This window comes from Herpailurus yagouaroundi, unplaced genomic scaffold (genome assembly GCF_014898765.1).
Source record: "Herpailurus yagouaroundi ecotype Mexico unplaced genomic scaffold, PumYag 187, whole genome shotgun sequence".
Classification (NCBI taxonomy): domain Eukaryota; kingdom Metazoa; phylum Chordata; class Mammalia; order Carnivora; family Felidae; genus Herpailurus; species Herpailurus yagouaroundi.
The window spans coordinates 15,967,286-15,993,573 of NW_024412418.1; the positions used below are offsets into that span (position 1 = coordinate 15,967,286).

The window sequence follows — 26,288 nt, forward strand, 5'->3', positions numbered from 1 at the left end:
TCTGACCCTCCCCCGTTCATGCTCTGTCTCTCTCTGTCTCAAAAATAAATAAAACGTTGGGCGCCTGGGTGGCGCAGTCGGTTAAGCGTCCGACTTCAGCCAGGTCACGATCTCACGGTCCGTGAGTTCGAGCCCCGCGTCAGGCTCTGGGCTGATGGCTCGGAGCCTGGAGCCTGTTTCCGATTCTGTGTCTCCCTCTCTCTCTGCCCCTCCCCCGTTCATGCTCTGTCTCTGTCTGTCCCATAAATAAATAAAAAAAACGTTGAAAAAAAAATTAAAAATAAATAAATAAATAAATAAATAAATAAAACGTTAAAAAAAAAACAAAAACAAAACAAAATGGCGCTTGCTACAAGCAGGAGCCAACTGGGTTCCTTCACCTAGAAGGTCCCTGTCCTCACAAGGCAGCCTCCATGCCTGGGGCTGATATGAAATGCTAATTCCTTGCCTTTAAACAGTTTTTCTTTGGAAGAGTTTCACCGAGGCCAGCCTCTCTTGCCCCTTCCATTCCCCCTCCTGAGGGGGTTAGTCCCTCGAGGAGCCACAGTTAAGTCTTAACTCTAGGTGCCCTGAGGCTCCAGCCCTGTATTTCAGCAAGGAGCAGATTACAATCTTGTCTTTATCAAGGATCCAAAGCCTTTTTTAAAGAACATGGATCCATCCATAGCAGAACGTTTCACAGCCCCCTCTTCTTCCCTGTCAGAAGAGGTGTGCATTCACTGAGAAATGAATGCTTTAAAATAGTGATGCGTTTAATTCATCCAAAGAGTAACTGCTAGATTTGAAAAGTAGTAGCCCACAGGAACACAAGACACGGTGCTGATTCAGTCGCTACTCGATGCTTGGTGTACAAAAAGTCAGCCAGACACCCATAAAAGCGCAGTGTCTCCTTTCCCATCCACCTGTGGCTCACAGGTACGGCTAGTCCTTGGTTTATACCCCTCACTTAGCTTTTCACAGATACACGTCTTATCTTCCCAAACAGGTTATAGGTGACTTACGTGGCCCCAGCCCTGGGTACTCGAACAGTCTTGGGCGTGACTAAGGAGCATGAACTGTCACTGTAAATTCCAACCCAACTGTCCCGGGCTGGCTAACAGACTCTGGTAGCCCGGAGGCCCCCAGTGGCCCACCTCGTCTCCACCCAAACAAGGAAGGCCAGCGGATACGGTCTCCGCAGGAAAACGTGCCTGTATACATAATGCCGACCTTCTGAAGCAGGGCTCTCAGGAGGAGCAGACGCTAAGCCAGTCCCCTGGCCCTCCACCCCAGGACTACCGGCCCCCGTTACCTGTTCCAGGCCGAGCTGGAGCTCAGCTGCAGGGCCTGCCGCGTGGCTTGGAAGCGGGGCAGATCGCTGAGCACCGGGGAGCTCATGAAGCGTGGCCGGGGCCTGCGGAAGGAGCCCATCTCGTGGAACGCAGTGGGCACACTGGGCGCGAAGCCACGGGTCATAAGTCCGGAGGAGGGGATGGCTTCTCCTCTGCACCACAAGGTTCCAACAGCCCACGGGCAGGGGCTTCTTCCGGGGCTGCCTTCCGGCCCTCAGGCTTTCTTAAAACCACAAACTTAGCCCACACCTGAAAAGAGAGGGAAGCTTTTATTGAAAACTCCCGCGTCGGGCAGAACACTTCTTAGACGAGGTTGGCTGGGATTTTCCGGCCACGCTATGTTAAAAACAACTCCAGTGTCCTGAAATAACATCTATACCCTACACGCTCCCACTCATGCATTTATACGGGGCTCCGTCTGGTTACCCCAAAGTGGGAAGGCAGCAACAATGAGAACAGGTTGAGTCAATCCTACAGAAAAGTGATTTCTAAGTTGTGCTTGAATGTGGTTCTAAATGCCTACAAATGCCAAAGCATGGGCACTGGCTGGGTTTCTGTAGACCCTGCAACATTGCGCATTAAAGAGACGGCTTTTTCAAAAATGGCTGGGGGCGCCTGGGTGGCTCAGTCGGTTGAGCATCCGACTTTGGCTCAGGTCATGATCTTGTGGTTTGTGAGTCTGAGCCCCGCGTCAGGCTCTGTGCTGACAGCTTGCCCAGAGCCTGGAGCCTGCTCCGGATTCTGTCTCCCTTTCTCTCTGCGCCTGCCCCACTCACACTCTGTCTCTGTCTCTCTCAAAAATAAATAAACATAAAAAAAAAAAGTGCCTCAAGGAGAACACAAAAACTCCTTCTCTTGGCACTAAAGACCTTCCATGATATGCCCTTGGCATGCCAGCCCATGTGTATTGCTCAGTATTTTCCAAAGTATCAATGCCTCCTCACTCAGGCACATCTCACCATCCTTTACCTGCCATTCATTCATTCATTCTGTAAGAGCATATTTACTGAGTGTTCATTATTTATTAACCACTGGGAGCTGTAAAGCATCCAAAGATTTCTAAGACGTGATCCCTGCCCTCAAGAGGCTCAAGGTCTATTGAGAAAACCGCTGTGTATTCACACACACAATCAATATTTATTTTCTTTCCTGATTTTATTTTTTAATAACTTTTAATTCTAGTTAATTAACTTATAGCATTGTATTGGATTCAGGTGTACAACACAGTGATTTAATATTTCCATACAACACCCGGTACTCATCATGGGAAGTGTATACTTTTTTTTAAAATTTGTTTATCTTGGAGGGGGGAGGGGCAGAGAGAGAATTCCAAGCAGGCTCTGTACCATCAGCGAGGAGCCCGATGTGGGGCTCGAACTCACATCATGACCTGAGTGGAAATCAAGAGTAGGACGATCCACTGACTGAGCTACACAGGCACCCCAGTAAGTGTACTCTTAATCCCCAACACCTACTTCACCCACCTCCCGTCTAGTAACCATCAGTTTGTTCTCTGTAGTGAAGGGTCTGTTTCTTGATTTGCTTCCCTCTTTTTTTTTCCTTTGCTCGTTTGTTTTCTTAAATTCCATATAGGTGAAATCATACGGTATTTGTCCTTCTCTGACTTACTTCACTTAGCATGATACTCTCTAGCTCCATCCATGTCATTGCAAATGGCAAGATCTTGTCCTTTTTATGGCTGAATAATAGTTCATTGTATATATGTATACACCATATCTGCCTTATCCATTCATCAGTCGACGGACACTTGGGGTGTTTCCATAGTTTGGCTATTGTGAATAATGCTGCTATCAACATACGGGTGCATGTATCCCTTCGACTTAGTGTTTTTGTATTTCTTGTGTAATTACCTGGTAGTGCAACTGCTGGATTGTAGGGCAGTTCGATTTTTAAGCAATCAATATTTATTGACCACACCCTATGCAACAGCCACTCACTTACGTATCCGGGATATAATGGTGGCTCTGGACAACGTGGTGGCTGCCCTGTGGAGCTTACAAACCGGTAGGCATGGTTCCAGCCTATGCTTCCTCCCTCTCCCCACCTTCTGACTATATTTACTGCTTCCCTTCCCCAGAATTCCTTTCCTTTTCCTTCCCCTATGCTTATCTAAATCTACCCTACCTTGCAGAACTAGGTTCAAGGATACTGTCCCCTGAGCAGTTCCTAGGACTTAATGACTTTGTGGCTAATGGCGATGGCTTTGGAGTGAACCTGGGTTCGGGTCTTAACGGGGCCCCTCCCCAGCTGTGTGACCTGGGCACACTGAGTCCAAGAGTCCACAGCTGTTAGCAGTGCCAACTGCACAGGACCGATGAGAGACGACATGAGATGGTGTGATGTGTGCCCAGCAGAATGGCAGACCCGAGACCCTCGAGCGTGGTCCTGTTTCTGCTGGAGCCCAAAGCTTGCTTTCCTCAGAGCCTCTGTTCCTTTCATTTCAGTCTCTGATTCTCCAGTGAACCTAAAGTCTAAATCACTGAGTTAAAATGAGTTTGGGAGCCGGTCGGAGTAAAGGGCAGAGGAAATGGCACCAAGGTTAGAGTCACTTTTTTCTCGAGGGGTTAGGGTTGAGCCCGGACGTATTCTCAAGGCCACCTCTCCCACCAGCTAATGCTGCTGTTTCCCACGAACCAGTGCTGGAAGAAAAAGACGGATCCCAGCCATACATGTCAGTCTCCAGGCGGAGAGGGGAGTACATTCTGCAATCCCAGCTACAGCATCTGAAGAAGCAGGAACCAAGGGGCCGCCCCCAGTTAAACACGCTGCTCCGGTCAGCAGAGGACTGAGGCCTGGGGACGGGCACCCAGGCAATCCATCAAGAAGGCGTGGGAGGTGCCAGATGCTGTCTGCAGACAGCGGGCACGCTGGCAATGAACTGGCAAGACCAAGAGCCAAAAAAGGAATGGCGTGGACTACCTCTTGGAAAAAAATTTTTTAAACGAAAGCAGGCTCATGTACCATTTCCTTTTCGAGTGATCTGCCCCTCCACCTGCTTCTTAGGGTGAACCAACAGTGACAAATTTATCGGTAAGTACCACAGAAGTCAAAACAGGCCTGCTCCATTTCAGAGAGTCTCAATGGCTACGCAAGAGCCACTAGAATTTGGAAAGATCTATGCAAATCAGTGAATGAGGCAAAGAAGAAATAAAACCATGGGGCCCCTTCAGAGTCCTTACCCCGGATGGCTTTGGGATTTAACTTGCCTGGTAAAGGTCGTACTATTAAAAGAGGACCCATTTTGCTGCCCTTCTTTAAATGGGCCTGCTAAGTGCAATACATCTGCGTAATTACAGGATATTAACTCCATTTACGAGGACCTTAGACTCAAGGTGAAGGAGCCGCCTCCCACTCAGAGGCACTCGTGCAGGGAAGTGGAAAGGCGAGCTGAATGGATCATCCAGGTGTTTACTTCCCGGCTTCCCGCTGCAACAGCCACTTCTCCAGGAGGCTGTGCGACACTGAGGACCATGGGGCCGGCTCCCATCCCCCTCTGCTGCTCAGCCACCAGCCCCCAGGCTCCCCACTGCAAGCCGGGCTGCGTATCCAGCAAGGCACACAGACGGGCAGCCCCACTGGCCTGCGTCCCCTTTTAAATAAGGATAATTTTCAGCAAAAGAACAACGAGCGTGGCTCCCATGACCTTGTCCCTGGGTGTAGAGTCACACACGACAAGCAGGTGCCTCTGACTCATTTCTCTCTCACCCATACCATCTGCCACCCTCAGACCCTGACTGGCTGAAGACCATCGGAAGTCGCCTTTGTTTCCACCATTCCTGCTTCCGGACAGAGCCACGAGGCCCCCCCAGGGCCCTGCCAAGAGGGGCTGCCAGCAATGCTGGTGGGATGACAGGAGTGGCCTCAAGGTCAAAGCCGGTGCGCCCTGGATCCACCGGCTATCACGCTGGCCCCTCAGGCACAGGCATGTCCTGACCCAAATAGGACAAGTCAGAAAATGACAAGACGGGCGGGGCCCCCGTTTACAGACGACAAAAGTGAAGCCCAGAGGAGCTTGGCCAGTGTCTCTGAGGTCGGAGAGCCAGCACTGGCCAGAACTCAGGTTCCCTGACTCCCGATCTAGAAAGTTCCCCAGGCCCCACCTGGGCCATTCTGCAAACTCCTCAAAGAGAGGCCCCAGCGCTTACTCGTCTCTATCCCCAGGCCTAAGCTCACTGCTTAAGATACAGACCAAGGAAGGACGGGAACGAATAAGGAATCAACTGCCTGCCTGTCGTGGTGCCAGGTACTGTCACAGCCAGTGACTGCCTCAGGGATGTGTGAGGATAAAACGAGTACCTATTTGTAAAGCACTTAGATAGGACGGTGCACGGCAAATAGCAAGTGCTAGGTAAGTGCTTGTGAAATAAATTAAATACTTTGTTATTTCTAAATCTCCAAGCAATGACAGCAGTTGAAATACAAGAACACGTCCCCCCTGCTTCTGGCGACCTCAGCAACATCTGGAAAACACTCCGCTCGGGAGGATGCGAGGCCTCCAAGCGGGAGGATGCGAGGCCTCCAAGCTGCCGTTGTGGTCACAGAGTACTGAGGCCTTGCCTCCTCAGGCCTTGGGTAACTCACTTATTTACTGACCCTTCACCTCCGTGTGGACATCCCTCAGTCTCAGAGTGTTTCCACACAGCCCCACCCTTGTAACTCTTAACCTAACCCTACAAGGCAGGTTGAGTAGGGATTCCATAGGATCGGAACTCTAAGGATACGTGATATGGCCATGGCTGGAAGGCTATGTGGTCAGGGAACCAGATCCCACCCAAAGTCTCCCAACCTCAAGCCTGCCCTGCCAGGAAATTCTTCTTTTTTCCCTATACATTTTAAAATATTTTCATTAAGTAACATACGTAAAAAAGAGTTCATAGGCACATACAAACACATGTATCTTAGGGGCACCTGGGTGGCTCAGTTAGTTGAGGATCTCAGGTGATCTCAGCTCAGGTCTTGATCTCAGGGTCATGAGTTCAAGCCCCGTGTGGGGCTGCCCGCTGGGCAAGAAGCCTAATTAAAAAAGAAAAAATCAATTGCATGTATCGTAAACAATAATACACTACCACCTGCTTAAGAAAGAATGTTTCCTTGGAAACCCCATGTGTTCCCATTTTTCTCATAATAGCACACCTACTTATTTATCACGACAAAGGTACACATGCACGTATACCTGTAACATGCAAAGTGAGAAAGGCTTCTCGCTCTGGCCACTGAATGTGGAGAAGCTCTCTGCCCAGAACTTTCTAAGATGACAGAAATGTTCTATATCTGTGCTGTCCAACGCTGTGGCTACTTGTGGCAGCCACGTGGCTATTGAGCACTTAAAATGTGGCTAGTGTGGCTGAGGAAGTAAACTTTAATTTTATTTTGTTTTAATGTAATTTTTAAGGCCATATAGATGTGTACACACGATATTTCAATTAAAAGGGGTAATTTGGGGGCGCCTGGGTGGCGCAGTCGGTTAAGCGTCCGACTTCAGCCAGGTCACGATCTCGCGGTCCGTGAGTTCGAGCCCCGCGTCAGGCTCTGGGCTGATGGCTCAGAGCCTGGAGCCTGTTTCTGATTCTGTGTCTCCCTCTCTCTCTGCCCCTCCCCCGTTCATGCTCTGTCTCTCTCTGTCCCCAAAATAAATAAAAAACGTTGAAAAAAAATTAAAAAAAAGGTGTGATTTGTTCTTTCCTTTTAACACATCATGGCTACCTTCCCACAGCACCATGGATTGATCTATTTCATACTTTATAATGGTTTCTTGATTCCATTTAGGGGACACCATATTTGATTTAACCAGTCCCCTATGGATGGGTATTTTGGTAGCCTCCAGTTTTTTATTACTGCAAAGAATGAGCATATCTGCCAGTCTCAGGGACCCTGCCTCTTACACCCAATGCCACGGCAGCCAAAAATAGCACTGCAGAAAGGGACTTGAGAGGTCTCTTGCCTGTAGCTCCGAAGGATGGGTGGCTTGGGAATCAGGCAAGCCCTGGCACCAATGTTCATTCTGCTGCTCACTGACTGTGAGAGGCAGAAACACTGGTGTCCCAAAGGTATACTCACTTCCTAGTCCCCAGAACCTGTAGATATTATGTTAGGTGGCAAATGATGTAATTAAGTGAAAGATCTTGAGATATGGCGCTCATCCTGGATTATCCAGGGGGGCCACAAATATAATCACATGTCTCCTTATAAGATGGATGCAGAAGGAGACTAGGGACAGAAGAGGAGACACAGATCCACAGGAGGAGGTGATGTGAAGACAGAGGCAGAGCCTGGAGGGATGCTGTTGCAAGCCAAGGAATGCCAGCAGCCACGAGAAGCAGCTAGAAGAAAGAAGTAGATTCTCCCATCGTGCCTCTGGAGGCAGTATGGCCCCGTGACACCTTGATTCTGGCCTTCTGACATCCAAAATTACAACAGAATAAATTTTTGTTGTTTTAAGCCACCAAGGTTGTGGTCATGTCTTATTGCAGCCACAAGAAATAAATACACTCACTGTGTGGCCCTGGGCCACTCTGAACTGTAGTCTCTACATCGGAAAAAAGGGGAACAGGAAGTGTGACCTTGGAGCGTTGCGGTGTTGAGAAAGATGATTTAGGAAGTGCCTGGCAGGGATCCGGGAACTACTGGGCACGACACAGGTACAGTGGAGGTTCTGAGCACAGCTGCCAGAGCCAGGCTGAGTGCCACCACTTATGGTGTGACCTGGGCAGGTGACTTAGGCTTGGTCTGAGGGTTGAATGAGATGACTCAAGCAAGGCTTAAAACGGCCCCGGTATACAGTAAGTGCTGGATAAATACTACCTGTCGTTTATTCCTATCACCACCACCACCACCACTGTCTCAGTCTGCTCAGGCCGCTGTAACCAAAGACCACAGACTGCATGCTGTCAACACTAGAAATGGATTTTGTCACAGTTCCAGAAGCTAGAAGCTCAAGATCAAGGTGTCAGCAGCTTTGGTTTCTCTTGAGGCCTCTCCTTGACTTGCAGGTGGCCACTTTCTTGCTGTGTCCTCACATGGCCTTTCTTCTGTGGACACGCATCTCTAGCTGTGTGTCCATGCGTCCTTTTATAAGGACACCAGTCAGACTGGATTAGGGCCCACCTGACAGGCTCATTTTTTTTTTCTTTTTAATTTTTATTTTTGGGACAGAGAATGACAGAGCATGAACGGGGGAGGGGCAGAGAGAGAGGGAGACACAGAATCGGAAACAGGCTCCAGGCTCCGAGCCATCAGCCCAGAGCCTGACGCGGGGCTCGAACTCATGGACCGCGAGATCGTGACCTGGCTGAAGTCGGACGCTTAACCGACTGCGCCACCCAGGCGCCCCACAGGCTCATTTTAACTTCATCACCTCTTTGAAGGCCCCATCTCCAAATACAGTCACATTCTAAGATACTGGGAGGAACACGACTCAGCCACCACCGTCATCATCACAAAAAGTTCTTGGCCTAATGTCTCTGAGTTAAAGAAACCGGTGTTTTGGTGGATATTCTCCTGTGAAGGGCCAATGCAGTTAACATGTAGAGAAACGTGCATCTAAAATGATTTAAATGGTGCAGCTTTGGGTGCTTACATTCAGCGATCTGGAAAGCCGGGGTCCTGGACACGGGAAGGGCTGTGGTGGTTACAGGGTTATTGGGTGTTATCACTGGCCTTACTCTCCCAGGCTCACCGCACAGGGATTTCTTTGAAAACTGCCACATACAAGATCCAGAATATGTTTCTTGGAGAAAAAAAAATGTGGTGCCTCTCTTTCTTCTCCCAGCGGCCAGGGCACGGGGAGTGGGGCACAGCCCCGCAAACCAGCCCCGCGGGCAGAAGAAGGCAGTACACTTGGTGGAAAATGCAAATAAATTCCACTCAGGCTCCAACCCTTAACTCTGAAAAGGGAAGTAGAACCATGGCACAACTTAAAATAAAGAAGTGAGTGGCTTATAATGACTCTGAGGCTTCCAGGAAAAAGCCATTCTGAGTGTAAATAACAAAGAAGTCAAAGAAAACGGAGTCGGATGTGACCGCCCAGAAAACAAGGAGAAGCTAGTTCCCAGGGAAACTGTACAGATGGTACAATTTCCACGTTCCCCTCAGCAGTTCCTGCAGCCAGGAGGCCCCGGGTGCAACTCCTTTCCCTGTGACCTGAACACAGAGATGAAGAGCCAATGTCCTTCAGCATCGGTCAGGATTTGGATACTGTCCCTTAACGTGACCGATGTGTTCTCTAACCGCAACCAGCATCATCTTCATAATAACGCCTGTGACGAGTGAGAGCACAGTTTACTGAGTGCCAGCTGTGAAGCATGCACTTGACATATATTATCTCAGTGTTTCTAAAAGGATTGTAGGGGTCTTAGCCAAAACCTTTAACAGACTAGGATAGAAAATATCAGCGTGCCTCACATTTTGGGGACACGTGTATACAACACACATGCCCATGTGTACAGAGTCTAAGTGAATTGCACATTTCATATGTATGGATGTAACACTCAAAATGTTTGAAAACCCCTGTGTGCTGTGACCATCCTCACCTTACAGAGAAGAAAATGGATGTGCCCAATGTTGACCTTGTCTAAGGTCATACAGTCCATGACAAGAACCCCACAGCCCAAGGCCCTTGGTGCTCATGTTACTTCAATGCCTTCAAAGGCTCCCCACAGCTCTTAGAATAAATCCCCACACCCCATCTTCCTACCTTCACCAACCACCTGCTACTCTGCATGCCAGCTCACTGATCTTCCTTCATTTCCTCCAACATTACCAGTTCTTCCCTGCCCCAGGACCTTTGCACATACCATGCCCTCTGTGTGAAATACTTTCCATCCACTTCTCCAGGCTCAAACCCACAGACCCTTTATCAGTTATCTTGATAAGCACTTGCTCACAGAGCTCTCTTTCCCCTGATTTTTTCTCCTGATTAGGAGACCCCAGTGAACACCCTCCTCACCTCCTTTGTTGTCTTGTCATCCAATAAATGACTACAGAATTATTTCTTATTTTTGTGAGGTCCATAAAGGCAGGGACTATGTCTATCTTGTTCTTGGGTGCTTATTACAGTGCAGGAATTCTTCAGACACTTGATGAATGAGCAAATGAACCAGCCACATGAGAGGTACTACCGAGAGACACAGGAACTTCATGCATGTGTCAGCTGAGAATTCCAGCACCTAAAATTACATAAAGCTTTCCCATATGAAAATATCCTGGTACTGAAATCTGACAAGCCTGGCCTGGAATCCAGCATCTACAGTTTATTAGCTGGGTGACCCGAGTAAATGACTCCCAAGTTGCCTTATCTTCAAATGAGTGGGGTATGCATCTCCACGAGATAATCTAGAGCATAGCTGGGCCCGTGAAGGGGCCCCCCAAATTATAGCTAGTGTCAATATTTTTGTAACCCTCTGTGTTCTTCACAAAACGCTCGCCGTTTCCAAGAGGTGACAGAGGACTAGGGTGTTGGGCGACAGGCACTCTCACACATTACTGGAAGCAGAGCAGTTTGGGGCAGCTGCTGTGGATGGAAATGTGACAAGATCTGCCACAGTGACAAAGGCTGTGCCCTCTGACCTAGCAGCTCTACTTTCAGAAATTTTACTCGAGGCACATCCAGCGACTTACATAAGCAGGGTTTTTACTACGGCCTCCTTTACAACAGCAACAGGTTGCAAATAACCTAAATGCCCAGCCACAGAGGACCGACTAGGTGAACTGGAGTATCTCACACTCTGGAAGCCCATGCAGCTCTAGGAAAGAAGGGGAGGGCTCTGTGTACCGACTGGCGTGCTCTCCAATCCAAAGGAAAGTGTGCTAAACATAGAACCGCACGTGCAGTATGCTACGATCTAGGTAAAACAGACAAAAGAGAGCATTTCCAAATGTCATTTGCACGGCATAAAGAATCTCTGGAAGGGGCAAACCAGAAACTGAGAACACCTGTTTCCCCCAAGGAAAAGAGCTGGGTGACAGGGACACAGTAGGGAGATTTTTCTCTGTAAACCTGTTTGTGCCTTTGAATTTTGAAACGTGAACACGTACGACTTATTCAAAGAAATAAGTAAAAACAACAGTGATGCCTTCCCCCAGCCCCTCAAGAGAAAGACAAAAAAAGGTTATTGATTTGTTCAAAGTCCCTCAGCTGCTCGGGAGAAGTGAGGATTTGAACTTGGCTCTGATCCCAAATGCGATGCTCTATCAATTATAGTTCGTTCGTTCATTCATTCGACATAAGTTTATTTCTTTTTTAAAAATTTACCATCATAACCATTTTTTAATGTTTATTTATTTTTGAGAGAGACAGAGGTAGAGAGATCACGCGTGTGCAAGCAGGGGAGAGACAGAGAGAGAGGGAGACAGAGGATCCGAAGGATCAGTAACCGACTGAGCCACCCAGGCACCCCCACAAATTTATTTCTTTAGCACTTATTCTACAACAGGAGCTTCCTTGTATATATACAGGGACACACAGGCCAGAAAAACAAACCCTGGGGAAAAAGGCAAACAAAAGGAAGACTGATTTCTTTCCTTTCTGCACGGTATGCCACATACTTGCCATACTTTGTGGAACATCACAGAGAGTGGGCAGGATCTGCCCAGGCTAAAGGAGGCAGTCACTACTCAATCCAGTCTGGTTTTTGCCACCTCGGGGCACAAGTTCAGTTTTGCCGGATCTGAATTTTCCAAGAGATGCCAAAAACCCAGATTTTTGAAAATGCTAAACCATGTGACTTGTAAGTGTTAGCAACGAACTCACCAAGCCCACTAGCACTTTAGGGGCCTAACATATAGGTTTGGGACCTTTATTTTCTCCATCACAACTATGACAACCAGCCTTCTCACACCCCTTCCCCAGGGCCTAAGTCAGGTGTAACATAAGCCCTCACAAACCAGCCACTATGGGCTTGGGCACACAAGTGGTCTTCCCGACGTCTGCTGGCTTATCAGTTGATTAAGAGTCTGGCCTGGGGCACCTGGGTGGCTCAGTTGGTTGAGCATCGGACTTCAGCTCAGGTCATGATCTCACCGTTCGTGAGTTTGAGCCCCACGTCAGGCTCTCTGATGTCAGCCTGTCAGCACTGAGCCTGCTTCAGATCCTCTGTCCCCCTCTCTCTCTGCCCCTCCTCTGCTTATGCTCTCTCTCTCTCAAAAAATGAACATTAAAGAAAAATAAAGAGTCTGGCTTAGCTAGTGGCCATGATTACCTCAGCGTCACCAGCTCTACGTTCAGTCCCTACCCTCCTTGCCCTACAGAACTGAGAGCCTCTGAGAGACGTGGCAGCAGATGACCCCCTGGCACAGCACAAACCCAGAACTGGCCTCCTCTGGTGTTTCAGCTCCCACCTACCACGTCATCTGGTTGACCAGCCTCTTACCTCATCAACTGTCTTCTCTCAGTCCTACCCCATCACTGATTCCATTCTGGAACCACAAGCACTCCTGTAGTATAGACATATCCATATGCACTCTTCAAACAGGGCAAGCCAACAGCTTGATGGCTTGGGATATTTCTAGAAGAAACACACAGCAAACAGAAGCCACCAAGCCAGCCCAGGACACTAGATCTGAACCCCACACACCCCACCCCAGCTCACCAGATGGAAACTAAGTCAGAGGTAGGTATTCAAGAATACTGAGACCATTTTGCAAATCGCCTACCGTGACTATTTTGTTAAATTTTCCCTGAAAAGAATATACTACTGGGGAGCCCAGATGGCTCAGTTGGTTGAGCGTCCCAACTCTTGATTTCGGCTCACGTCACGATCTCACGGTTTGTGGGTTCAAGCCCCGCATTGGGCTCTGTGCCCAAAAGTGTGGAGTCTGCTTGGGATTCTCTCTCCCTCTCTCTCTGCCCCTCCTCTGCTCGTGCACTCTCTCTCTCTCTTTCTTCCTTTCTCTCTCAAAATAAATAAATAAATAAATAAATAAATAAATAAATAAATAAAGGAATACACTACTTTTGATCATGGGCTGGCCAGGATGGTCGGGATGGTATCGACCCCCTATCTGCATCTAGCAGCTCGGTTCATCTCCACTTGAAAGTAACAAGGTAAGGGGCGCCTGGGTGGCGCAGTCGGTTAAGCGTCCGACTTCAGCCAGGTCACGATCTCGCGGTCCGTGAGTTCGAGCCCCGCGTCGGGCTCTGGGCTGATGGCTCAGAGCCTGGAGCCTGTTTCCGATTCTGTCTCTCCCTCTCCCCCTCCCCCTTCCCCGTTCATTCTCTCTCTCTCCCAAAAAAAAAAAAAAATTATCAAAAAAAAAAAAAAAAAAAGAAAGTAACAAGGCAGGTTTAATTCATCCCATTTCGCAGATGAAGAAACTGAAGTACAGGGGTTAACTTGTCCAAATTCAGAAGAGTCGTAAGAGGGACCAAGAGTCAGATCCTACCTGATTCCAGGGCCTGACCTCCTACACCGCCTGTTTTAAGCAACACTCACGTCTGCCACACGCAGAGGTTAAGAGGTGACCATCACCCACGGCTTCCCTTCATCAACAGCTTCTTGCCGGGCCCGGGCATGAGGAACACTCAGTCTCTCACAGGATGAGGCTTTGTTTCTCAGGCCCTTACCAGCTTGTGAGGTCATCGTGTTTGTTTACTTGTTCACTGACTAGCCCCGATGGCGTGTAAGTTCCTCAAAGTCCAAGACCTGCCTCTCTTCCTCCCTGCTGTATCCCACTGCAAGCACGGTGCCAGGCACATACAAGGTAAACATCTCCAGGGTCCCTGGGGGGCTCGGTCAGGTGAGCCTCCAACTCTGGATTTCGGCTCAGGTCATAGACTCACGGTTCGTGGGATCAAGCCCCACATTGGGCTCTTTGCTGACTGCTCAGAGCCTGCCTGGGATTCTCTCTCTCCAAATAAATAAATTAAAACAACAGCCACAACCACATCTCTGAATGATGGAGTGACATGTGACTTCTAGGCCACCGGGCAGAACAGGCTTCCTATTTTTCAGAAACCAGAAAAATTCTCTTCCCAGATGACTGAACTGGAGTCCACCTAAGTATCACTGTCCACAGGAATGTGGACCTCGGCCGCGTGGGCCAGGAATCCTGGGTCTGTGTGCCGGTCAGCGGAGCCTACAGACACGGCGGGGGACAGGTGTCTGCTGCATAGCACAGAGCGTTTGTTTTAAGGACCAAACTTCACAACGCTTAGGAGACAAAAGCCAGCTGAGGGACAGACACTCCCACAAGCAAGAAGATGTCAAGGGTCAAGTGTGGACTATGCAAAAGGCTCCACGGGAAGAACGAGACCACTTTCTCAGTGCTCACACTGGACACCAATGCAGACACAGAGTCTTGAGAATCTGAACTTAGGCAACGGTAAATATTAGCGCAAACAGGATGCAAGCTCAAGCCCTTATCTTTGCTTAGCAAAGTTTTTGCAGTGCCCACACGACTCAAAGCACTGACGATTCAGATGCAGCTAGCAGTAATTATTTCATCAGATCATCACCATCAGCCTGGCCTGCAAACCACTATGTAATCACCAGAAAAATCCCCTCCTCTGGTACAACTCAAGCAAAACTGTGGGGAAGAGCAACACATCTTAGTTACTCATCTCTAAGCCCCACTTTAAGCATCGAGTTTCTTGGAGTGCAAATTGTTAGGGTGTGGCCCATAAATGCCATCCAGAGCGATTCCACAGGGCCTACCAGATGATAAACTGAAAAGTCTAGACGCAAGTGGTGGCTGAGACTGACCATTACGTGAGCAATCGCATTTCTGACACGTACCCTCTAAAACCCTGGTGGGGGACACAGCGGACAAAAGCTACTGCCCGGCAGACAAGAGCTCTCCGTGTGGGGAAGCGTGCTCCAGATTAACTTGTGCTGTTTGTTCAAAAGGAGCTTCACCCTCCCATGGATGAAATGCTTTTTCATAAGAAAACGGGATCAAGGGAAAGGAAATTTCTCTTCATGACACGTAGCCAGGTGTAAAGAGCACTGCACAGAGACTCAGAAAACCGAAGAGGCTCTCGGGATCTGATCACTTCACGGAGCTCATGAGGTCAACTCAATTTCATTCAACAACCAAACATTAGGAGGGCTGGGTGTGTGCCAGGATCTGAGAAGAGGTAGCATAGAGGGTAAAGAAGAATAAAATACGTGCTTCTGTGGGGCTCAGGGGCTCACTGTAAACACTCAGAAGTTAACATTATACATGCAAGCTGACGACTATGAGGGAAGAACGGCAGTTGAGACAAGACTGAGGCGGAAAGCTTAGCTCGCCTTTTCCAGTTTACAAGGCAAGGCTAATCGGTCAACTGAAAAATAAGGCTCTCCATTTTCTTCCTCTAAAGAACATGGACACTGGAGCCTAGAAAGGAAATCTGGGGAAGGAAACACAAGCTTTCATAGGTAAGCACTTCCCAAGCTTGAGTATCCTTTTTCATTTGTGACAGACAAGGACAGGAATGAAAAAAACCCACACATTTCAACAAATATTTCATGAGCACCTACTATCCCGAACACAAAGACAAGCCAGATATAGTCTTACCAATGATAAAGAAACAAGAAGAGAGAGAATAATAAGTTGGTCACGATTAAAGACAAAGACAGGAAGGCCTGAAGCCAGCACAGTAAACTTGATTCTCAGTGGGGCCAAGGCAGGGAACGCCACCGCGTTAGAGAATCCAGTCCCCCCCCCCACTTTTTTTTTAAAGCTGGAAACCTGAGTTTAGATGTCAAGTCTCCCAATTTTTAAATTTTAACAGTCCAGCAGTAGGCCAATCCCATTATTTTGTAGCTAGGAAAACTGACACCCAGAGCAATCGAGCGACTCGTACAGCTTGCCCCCGGCAGAATGGAGATCAGGATTCAGATCTCAGTTCCTTGACCTGCGTTGTCTCCAAGATGCCAGCTAGCCCCCATGCGGGGACTCTTTCACCAGCTCCCTGCTCTTCAAAGTTGACACCGACACCTTTCCAGGTATCTTGAAAGGAATCAATTGTTCCGCTGGCAAGAATTTTCTTTTTTTTCATTTTCTCAGAACGCCACAAGGGATCACCTTGCTCACCCACTGATTTTGCCTCCAGATACTTTACAGCGAAAGGGGCCATACACCCCCACAGTGGTGGCCTCCAGCAGCTGGCACACTGGGCAGAGTTCCCCAAAACGATGGCGCGGTTGACGTGATCTCCCCCAAAGACGTCTGGGGAATTAAGGTAAACCAGTTCCAAAGGAGTATTTGGAATTAAACAGCAAGAGTGAATGGGTTTCCAGGGAGGATTTACGCGGCTGAGGTCACGAGCAGGTTGTGACAGGGTTTGAGGCAGCTTAGTTCAGAACAACATACACACACATCCCAGCGCTTGCTGGACTCTGGCCCCCAGTCCTTGGGAAGAAAACAAAAACAAATGCTTCCTTCAGGTGCCCTCCCGGGCTCAGCTCAAGCTGACATATATATATATATACTCTAGTTCCTGAGCGAGGGAGCCCAAAGCGGTTCCTTCATCCTAGCGTTTACTAAAAACGTAACCGCAGTCACAGATGCCTTCAACAAGACACTGAACTCAGCGTGCATCAAAAGGAACGAGCCAAGCTGGACAAAGTTCTGTAACAGGTAAAGAGAAGCGGGAAACTGGAGATGGTGCTGCCATTTGGCAACGAGCTAAAGTGAAACCAGAACACTGATGAATGCATTCGAAAAATCATCTATTTGTACCCCAAAATTGAGGAGAGGGAACGAGAATGAAAGCCTAGAGAGGTAAATCCATGCTTTCAGGTAATGTACAATTATAGGCAAAATCAATCGTACAAATACTTACGATAGGTTGTTTAGGGGTTGACCCTATCTTCCCACAGGCCATGGTCAAAAGAAGGAGAGATCTTTTGGTGAGTTCTACCACTCACTGAAACCCTCTGGGTGCAGTTCATCATAAGCACACCAGGCCCCACGAGAGGAGGAGGCAAGTAAGGCCCTGTCTCTCAGGGTCATGCCCTTCAAGGTTGCAGCCTTGATGCCTACCTAGTCTCAGCTCCAGAGCGTACCCACCACCCACTCCGACAAAGAATAACTCATATTTTCTATTCAAAGCTCAAGCAGAGTAAAGGTGGCTGATTTGCATCATAGGCCTATTCTTTCACTACAGAGATAAAGGAGGAAGCCATACCCCATCCTTCACATAGGTGTCCCTAAATTTCTTTTTTTTTTATTTTAAAAGAAACTTCTTATGTTTTATTTTTTATATTTGAGGGGGTGGGGTGCGGAGAGATTGAGACAGAATCTGAAGCAGGCTCCAGGCTCCAAGCTGTCAGCACAGAGCCTGACACGCGCCTCGAACTCACGAACCGTGAGATCATGACCAGAGCCGAAGTCGGACCTGAGCCACCCAGGCGCCCCTAAATTTCTGACAAAGAATTCATTCCACTGGCTTGCTTTCCAGAGGCTGACAAAGCTGGATGAACCTGGCTGTGAGTGTGCTTCTCAATGAAGCAGGTATATAATAACATCATTCATTATCCTGCTACAGAAATGTAATATTTTCAAAAGGTGGGGAACAAGAGAACCCCCTCTCCACACTTAAAGAATATAAAAAAAGCTTCCAAAATCCCGGAATATGTTAGAACTAGAACTATCCTGGATTAAAAAAAAAAAAAGTCAGCTTAAATTTAATAGACCGTTTAAATTCCTAGTTGACGGTAATTAGAGAGCAAGCAGCATTTCTTTAAACGCTGCGAGACAGAACTTAATCCAATTTAGGTAATCACTAACCTTTGCTGGTTTTTTCCTCCCTCTCTCTCCTCTAAATGGAATCCAAGGATTGATCTACAAAGGCCATAAACTGGCAAAGCATAAGAAAAGAATATTTAAAGCCAGAGATTGGGTGACTATTACCACAAAGGGCCAAGTCCAATTAAAATGGAAACAGGTCTCACAAGCTCCCTAAATTATATTGCCTACGAACTGGGGCTCCTAACCAGGCATCATCACAACAGAAGGTATGCTGAGGGAGATGGGGGTCCTCTCTCTGGGTACGTCGTGCGGCATGCCAATTTCCGGGTCTTGTACGGTGTGACAGCCATCCCCTGCCAGACCAATGCTACCAATTCTCTATATTCAAAGTATCTGCAGGGCTTCTCTCCTTCTTCCATGGAATAACAACTGTCAGAATGATCCATACTGTCCCTTCAGTTCCTCCACTGTTCACCCCCCTCCTAACCCCTCATTTTAGAGCTCCCACACTGCCCTTGCACCCACTTCTGATCCAGGAACTTCCATGTGAACCGCTAGGCCTTTCTTGAGTACTTGGCACCCTAGATTTTTCATGAAAGGCCTTCAAGGATAGGTATCAGAATGTGCTGCAGAGGACAAGGGGCTTGAGTTAATGGCTGTGTTACATCAGGAAAGTAATTAACCTCTCTGAGCCTCCATTTTCCCATCTCAACATAGAGAAAAGAATATTCACCTGCTTACGTTGCTGAGAGGCTCAAATAACATTACCATGATTGTACCTGGCTCATAATAGTTGCCCAATACATAAGTTGGCTTGTTTGTTTTAACTGAACAAGTTTCAAAGTAAACCTTGGATCCCCAGTCCCTGACAAAAATGTTAATTAACTCATGTTCACCTCTGATGTCTCATCACTGCTTTGCATCATTTGCACTCCCAACCTCCTTTCTGGTTCCAAAGTGGAATCTTCCTTTGTAAAAACTTGCTTTCTGCTTATCAGGATATCACTCTCTCTGTTCCCAAATTCCTAACCCAGTATAAAATCCACAAAATATTGTGTTCTCAACCTTCCTTCAGCAATAGAGATATTCACGCCGACTTGGTAACAGATGATACTTTTCAGCAAGCATTACTTTTAACATTTGCATATAGAGAGGCAGTTCTAGAGAACAAACTTTTAATGGCAAACATTAAACACAGTAGGGATCTTTGAGGGGCCCACACTCTATTTCTCAAATCAATTCTGTATCGGTCTAGCTCTGCAAAAACAATTAAAGGGAAAAAGTCAGTTCAATTCAATTCAATCTGAAATTCAAGAAAGATTTCAGTATACTTGATCTCGTACAAGGGCACTACAAAAGGAAAGACCACAGGAAGTAATTAGAAAAGAGAAATAATGAAGAAATCCATAAAGTCCTAACAATCCAACTTTCCACAGATAAACGGTTTAAATGTTGCACACATACTGTCAGTGAACACACTGAAGATTATGACATTGGGGTCTGGGCTCCCAGCATGAAATTGTCAACAGCAGAGGAACAGTTTTCTAAATGTAAGATTAGGATTTTTTTTTCTTCAACAATTGAGCCATTCTGTGATATTATGTGACACAGAGAAAAAGTAAGAAAGAAAAAGCCACCAAGTTATTCGACCATAAGATGATCTAATTAACAGCTGAGGAACTGGAGGGAAAGTCATCTCCAATACTGGCTGCCACTATAAGCCTGGAGTAGCAGACCCAGAACTCACCCTAAGCTCCACCCCTGCATGTGTGTGACTTTGAACAAACTACCCAAGTTCTCTAAGCCTCAGTGGGCTCATTGTTATAGTCATGGAGATATAATAGCACCTACCTAAACATTGTTTTGGTGCAGATTATACAACATCCTCAATGTCTCTTAGGGCCAAGTTTAAGACATAATAAGAACTCAAGAGGTGTTTGTCCCCTTCCTCCTTTTTTTTTTTTTTTTTTAAATTTTTTTCTTTTTTTTAACGTTTATTTATTTTTTGGGGACAGAGAGAGACAGAGCATGAACGGGGGAGGGACAGAGAGAGAGGGAGACACAGAATCGGAAACAGGCTCCAGGCTCTGAGCCATCAGCCCAGAGCCCGACGCGGGGCTCGAACTCCCGGACCGCGAGATCGTGACCTGGCTGAAGTCGGACGCTTAACCGACTGCGCCACCCAGGCGCCCCCCCTTCCTCCTTTTTTAAATAAAGGGAACATCTGTATAATGTTCAAATAATAACCATTATTGAAATCTCACCCACTGAAATAAATATATATGCGTGAACTTCTGGATGTGAACGAAATGAGGTCTTCTCGTTGAGAAACATGGTAGTCTCAACCAGGCTCTAGAGAAATAAACCAGTTAGACTAGCTCGTTGCTAAGGCCTTTCTTTTTTACACTATTCGTGGTTCTGGATGTTAGAAGAAGCATTAATAAAATCCCAAAAGGACAATCAATGGTTGCGGTTGGAAACACTGAAGACGATTTTGTGGATTGATCAAGCACTGTTTCCTGTATCTGCTAGATTCCTGTAGAAAAAGCTCTCAACAGCACCCTTCGTGGCTTAGAAGGGCTCCACGCTGCGACCAGAGAAAACCTACCAGTCAGGTTCCACGGAGAGGAGGGTCCCACCACACCTTTCTCAGTCACCATTCTCAGCGGTAGAGAACTCACCAGGGGCTAAATTTAATGTGTGGCTGAATTAGCTTCTGCAAGCTCCATTTCCCCTCCTGATCCACTTGCTGCTTTATGGTGTCAAGAGCAGCCTTTCCCCAGAGAGCAGCACTGGGACATTCTGCAGCGTGTAGGCCAACGAAATGTCATGACAGCAACCCACCCACGGTGGTCAGGATGACCAAAGGGAGGTCAAAAAAGGCAGTGTTCGAGGCTTGATCCGCGAGCACCGTTTGAGGGGAAGCGGGGCAGACTATGAAGGCAGTGTGGACCATTGGCGTCCTTGACTGCTTTGGTCCTCCCCGTGGGCCATTTGAATTTGCACGCGGGCAACAGGTCCAGAACCCCGCCCCAGGAGGGATGCCCGGAGACTCCAGCACAGAGTTTTTTTTCCATGCGGGTCTCCGGAGTAAACGTGCCTCTGAGCTGCCGCGCGTGAGCCTTCCGTCTTGTGGGGCGCATCGCAGTAATTGAAACCTTACATACCGCAGGACTGCAGCGGCGTCTATAAATACTCACCGCTTTACTGCTGACAAACAAAACGCGGGCTCCCGGCACCGCGGAGGAAGAGGCGGCGGCATGTGACCCAGGGCAGGGGCTGGCTACAACAGGGGAAAAACCCTGTTGCCAAACAGGGAGGTACCCCAGAACCGATTCCTGAAGCACAGTTTGCAAGCACACAGCCTGATCTGACCCGGGGCGCCCGCCCTCGGAACAGGGGCAGAGGGCGGCGAGGGAGGGTCGCGGTCCCGGGAGCCGAGGCTGCGGAGCGCCCCCCAGCGCGCAGGGGGCAGCCCGCGTGCGCACAGTAGGCGCGCAGGAGAAAGCCTCGCCAAATAGAGGGCGGGCTGGAAAGCCGACGCGGAACCGGGGTGCGGCTGACGCCGACAGCCGCCCGCCCCAGCCGGGTGTCCCGCGGGCTGCGCCCCGGCCCGCCCCAGTCGGCGGAGCCCAGTGGCCCGCGGGACAAAACGGCTGTCCTCCCTCCCACGCCTGCTTCTGCAAAAGGGGGACCGCAGGAAAAGATGGGCTGTTCCTGGGCTCCCAATCGCCCGCGCCCCAGCCGGGGCAGCTCTTTAGATTTGCACCCTGGGGCCGAGGGACAACTAGAGAGGCAAGCAAGCAAACTTTCTTTTTCGATCTCTTGGCCCAGCCTGGGTCCCGCGGTCGGCGGCATCCCCCCGCCCCCAACCCGCGCTAAGCCGCAGACGCTGGGCACCGCTTCCCTCCGCCTCAACTCGGGGGTCGCCCGTTCGGTACTCTACGCCCGCCTGCTGCGTGGGATCCGAGGATCCTTAACCGCACGGGGGTCCCCATCCGGCTGCCCCCAAATGTGACGCCCTCCCCACGCACCCCCTGCCCGCGCCCCGCAAGCCTGTGACCGGAGTCCACGGCGATTTCGTTCTCAATCCAGAGCGGTTGCTGAGCCGACAACGCCAGCCCCTCCCGGGGACTTCCCCACTCCCCCCCTGGGGGTCCCGGGGCTGAGTCACCTCGAGTCGCACACACCCGCAGCTCCCCTCTGCGCGCCCAGGACAAAGTTTCCGGTGTTCCCGAGAAAGTTTTCTCACCAAAGAGCAACGAGGGACCTGGATGGCTCTCCCGCCGCGCTCTGCCCAGCTCTTCCTCCTCCCTCCCTGCGCAGCGCTGGCCTCCGCGGGGTCCCGTCTGGCCTCGGGTCCCCCAGCGCGGGTTCACAAACGCCGCGGCCGCGGAGCTCCCCGAGCCGGGCTGGTGACACGTTTCCCTCCTCTCTCCTCTCAAGGCCGCCTCCTCCCCCTGCTTCGTCTTCTCCTCCTCCTCCTCCTCCTCCTCCTCCTCCTCCTCCTCCCACTTTTCCTGTCCTGTGCTCATCGCTTTAGTTTTTCTCCTGCAGCCCCTACCCCACCTCACCCCACCTCAACCCCTCCCACTCCTCCTCCCCTGCAGCGACTCGCACTCTGCTGGGGAGGGGAGCAAGGGGGAGGGGGCGCCTGCACTTTCATCCAGATCAACAATTTCAGGAAATCCAACTCTTAACTTGAAAAGCGGAGGAGGATGCAACAGGTCAAGGGAGCTCCCACAAGACAACACACTCCCCACCCCCCAACCTCCACCAAGGGATCTCCGACGCGTCTCCCCACCCTGGGAAACTCTACCAAAAAGCCATGGGGTTGATTCTAAGGTTCACTAGAGTCCCCACAGTTTAGGGACTTTTGTTGTTGTTTCAAGGAACAGTCCCCAGGCCGATTCCAGGAACAGTTGTTTTAAGTGTATTAATGAAAATATAATTCCAGTGAAGTCTCCCTTAGATTTGCAAAACCCTTTTAAAGCTCTCAAATTCTCTTTCCAGCTGAAGGTTTAGTGAGTTGGAGGGTCCCTCAGAGTGTGAAACAAGAGAAAGTCAACCAATCTCAAAATTAAAAACAATGTAAAATTATTTTCAATTTTTTTTTTTTTTTTTTTTTTTTTTTTTTTTGCAGGTGGTAAGAATTTGAGGCAGCTGTTTTCAGGACTCACTGGCTTGTATAATTTCAGCCTATGGTTGAGCAGGAAATACTTTTAAAATGCTGCCCGCTCAAATATCACACTTAGGCTTTGAAACCACAGTGACATTTGCTGAAGAAAAGATGTATGTGTCTTTTTATGTCAAAACTGAGAGAAAAAAAAAATAAGTGTTTATTTTGATCACTGTGTCCTAAAAAAACTTATGTTTGAGGATGGGTTGCTGGTCAGGGTGTGCCCAAGGGAAGGGGTTTGGTGAAGCTCCCTGAGCCCCACTTGTCCAATGATATTAAAGTATTCTCAAACCCCAGGGTGATGAAATCTCATCCCAGAAAGCACACACAAGGAAAGGACCGCGCTCCAGCACGTGTCTCGGAAAGAAACGCTTGAGGGGCAGTGACTTGGGAGACATCTTCAAGGCAGCTGTGCTGAGGTCTTCAGAGCCCAAGCCTAGAGCCAGAAGGTCAAAGTTTGTATCCCACCTCCTCTTGTAACTAGCTGCAGGATATTAGCCAAGTTACCTAGCCGTGCTATGCCTCAGTTTACTCCTATGAAAATGAGGAGGAAAGTAGTAGTGATCACAGGGTTGTTATGAGAATGTAATGAATTCAGATGGAGGAAGAGCTTAGAATCTCTGCCTGGATTCAACAGAACTTAAGCCATTATTATTACTGTATTATCCTGCAGGTCAGGGAAGTGAAAAAGGAGCTATTTCTACAGGACTACAGGAAGCCCTTAGCTGGGCTCATTCTACATTCGAACTCATTCTACACTCATTCTACATGGCTAACTCCCTTATCTCCTTCAAGTCTTTGTTCAGTGAGGCCCATCCTCTTCTGTCCACGTGAAATTGTAACTCACTCAGCTCTCCCTCCCAAGCCCCCTCATTAGACTCTACTTTTTCTTTTTTCCACTGCATCTATAACCTTGTAACATATTACAGATTTTACTTTTTTAAGAAAATTTATCTCTCTCCCACCGCCTCCTACTTCTAGGCCGTACCATCAGCTCTCCAAGAACATGGAATTATTCCATTCACTGATATTGCCCAAGATCCTAGAACAGTGCCTGGCACACAGTGTGCACCCAGTAAATATCAGATGAGTGAATCCGTGAATGGATTGGGCACTGTGCAATAAGAAAAAAAAATGTAATCACTAGGCCTATCCAGGGATAGGGATAAAAGAGGCTCCCTCTGGAAGAAGTATACTCCCTAGTAAAGAGAAGTACCCACAATGTAGGCAACACCAGCTTGGTGGGGACGCCATAAAAGCGTATTCAAGGACTGGAACGGAGGTTTAAAGAGGTTAAAGTCTCTTCTAAACCTAAGAGTTGCTAACTTTGTAATCTGAATTTTCTCAAAGTGAGAAGTAGCCGACACTGGTGTAAATCAGTCAGAGCTTCTCTCTAATAACGCTTCCTACCACCAATATCTTACACTTGTTACCACCCACATTTTTACCAAAACTTCAACTAAATGCCAATGGAACATTGCCTTTTCTTTCAAAAAACAAAAATTTTTTTTTAAGTTTATTTATCTATTTTGAGAGCGAGAGCAAGAGCTAGAGAATCCCATGTGTCAGAATCCGCACTGACAGTGTGGAGCCCGATGTGGTGCTTGAACTCATGAACTGGGAAACATGACCTGAGTTGAAATCAAGAGTCAGATGCTCAACAGACTGAGCCACCCAGATGCTCCTGCAACATTGCCTTTTCTTAAGAAACAGGATTTTGTTAGGAGAAACCAACACAGAGATCATTCTATGTAAACATTCATTCATGGAAGTGAAAAGTCTAGGTCTTTATAAGACATATCAGGTACACAGCCATGTGCCATGGCCACAGCCCCTAGAATGGAAGTTGGCCCAATCAAGGTCCCTCCTGAAAAGGCAGGCCTTAGACAACACCTTTAAGATCAAGGGCAGGTACTTAACCCAAATGCAGCCAAACTCTGTGACAAACCTCTGTGACAAACTCTGGCCCTGCAATGGTATACTGGACCAATCAGATTCCATTTCAGGAATGAGAACACACACACACACACACACACACACATACACACACACACACACACACACACACACACACACACACACAGCTAGTATCCAGAACAGAAGCTGAGAGGTCATGACTTTATCTAAACTCTGGATTCTGGAAGCTGCAGATTGGCCACCTGTGGACCAGCTAGATGTATATTAGATGTAGCATATTTTTTGAACCCAGTAGCGTCAACGTTTTTTAAATTACTTGCTGATATGTAAAAATCAGAACACCTCGTGCAAAAATATGGATTTTCAGCTTGCCTTGGGAAATCAGAAATATGTGGCACTGTTTGTGCCGTAGGCTGGTACAGCCACAACCGGCTACTGCTATAATGCTTCTCCCTGTAGACGGGATATGGGGTGTTCAGTTTGCCACAGTCCCAACCACTCACTCCCTATTTCTCCTGACCCCAGCCTGCTTCACCCACTTCCCGGCCACCCGTGGCGGCGCAGTGAGGGAAGGGATGCTGGCACCTAGGAGGGGCCAGAGCTGGGGATAAGCAGACACGATGCAATAGAACAGCATAGGTTCAAATCATTTTTCTCCCTAGCAAGAGAACCTTTTCTTTAAAACCTTGCTTGACGTTGCATAGCTTGAACACTACTGAGGTGAAGGAAGCTATGGGATAAATACGGAGGCAAGTGGGCATCAAGCCAGGGAGAAGCAGAGGCCTCCTTGGGCTGCCTTGGGATCAAAACCACCCTCCGGTTCTCACTCTTCCAGAGATGCGTCATTCTCCTTTTTCTTTGTTTCTGCAACAATGCCTGCTCAACCCATCCTCATAACTCATTTCTAGCCCCAGAAGTCTAATCGGGCCAAGTTCAGAAAGGGCAAGGTGACCTGTCTGAAGTTATACACAAGGTAAAGATAGGCTAGGGCAGGGATTCCCTGACTCCACTATACTCCCTCTTGGTGAGGGTAACTGCATCTGTCTCTGAATAATAATTAAAGTCACTTCAGTTTACAAAATCAGAGTATTTAATGCCTCGAGGATCTATAGTATACAGTGGGTGTAAAATACGTATCTGCCAACTTCAGGCATTCAAGGTTAGACCTC

General features: G+C 48.3%; 1 protein-coding gene across 8 annotated transcripts in view; it reads right to left on the minus strand.

Annotated features, from left to right (window-relative positions):
• The window catches only part of PRR5L (proline rich 5 like), a 75,460-nt gene extending 52,984 nt beyond the window's left edge, over positions 1-22,476 (minus strand). For 2 of the 8 annotated variants that reach the window (XM_040495431.1, XM_040495426.1), the window contains exons 1-2: positions 22,276-22,471; positions 1,292-1,580 (exon numbers count right to left, since the gene is read on the minus strand). In XM_040495431.1, coding sequence (XP_040351365.1) covers positions 1,292-1,455 — 164 coding nt within the window. In that variant the 5' untranslated portion in view covers positions 1,456-1,580; positions 22,276-22,471. Of the gene's footprint in view, positions 1-1,291; positions 1,581-6,237; positions 6,324-22,197; positions 22,253-22,275 lie in introns of those variants that run through there. The other 6 variants (XM_040495434.1, XM_040495433.1, XM_040495432.1 and 3 more) reach the window with 5 other exon arrangements.
• Between the last annotated feature and the right edge of the window lie 3,812 nt (positions 22,477-26,288).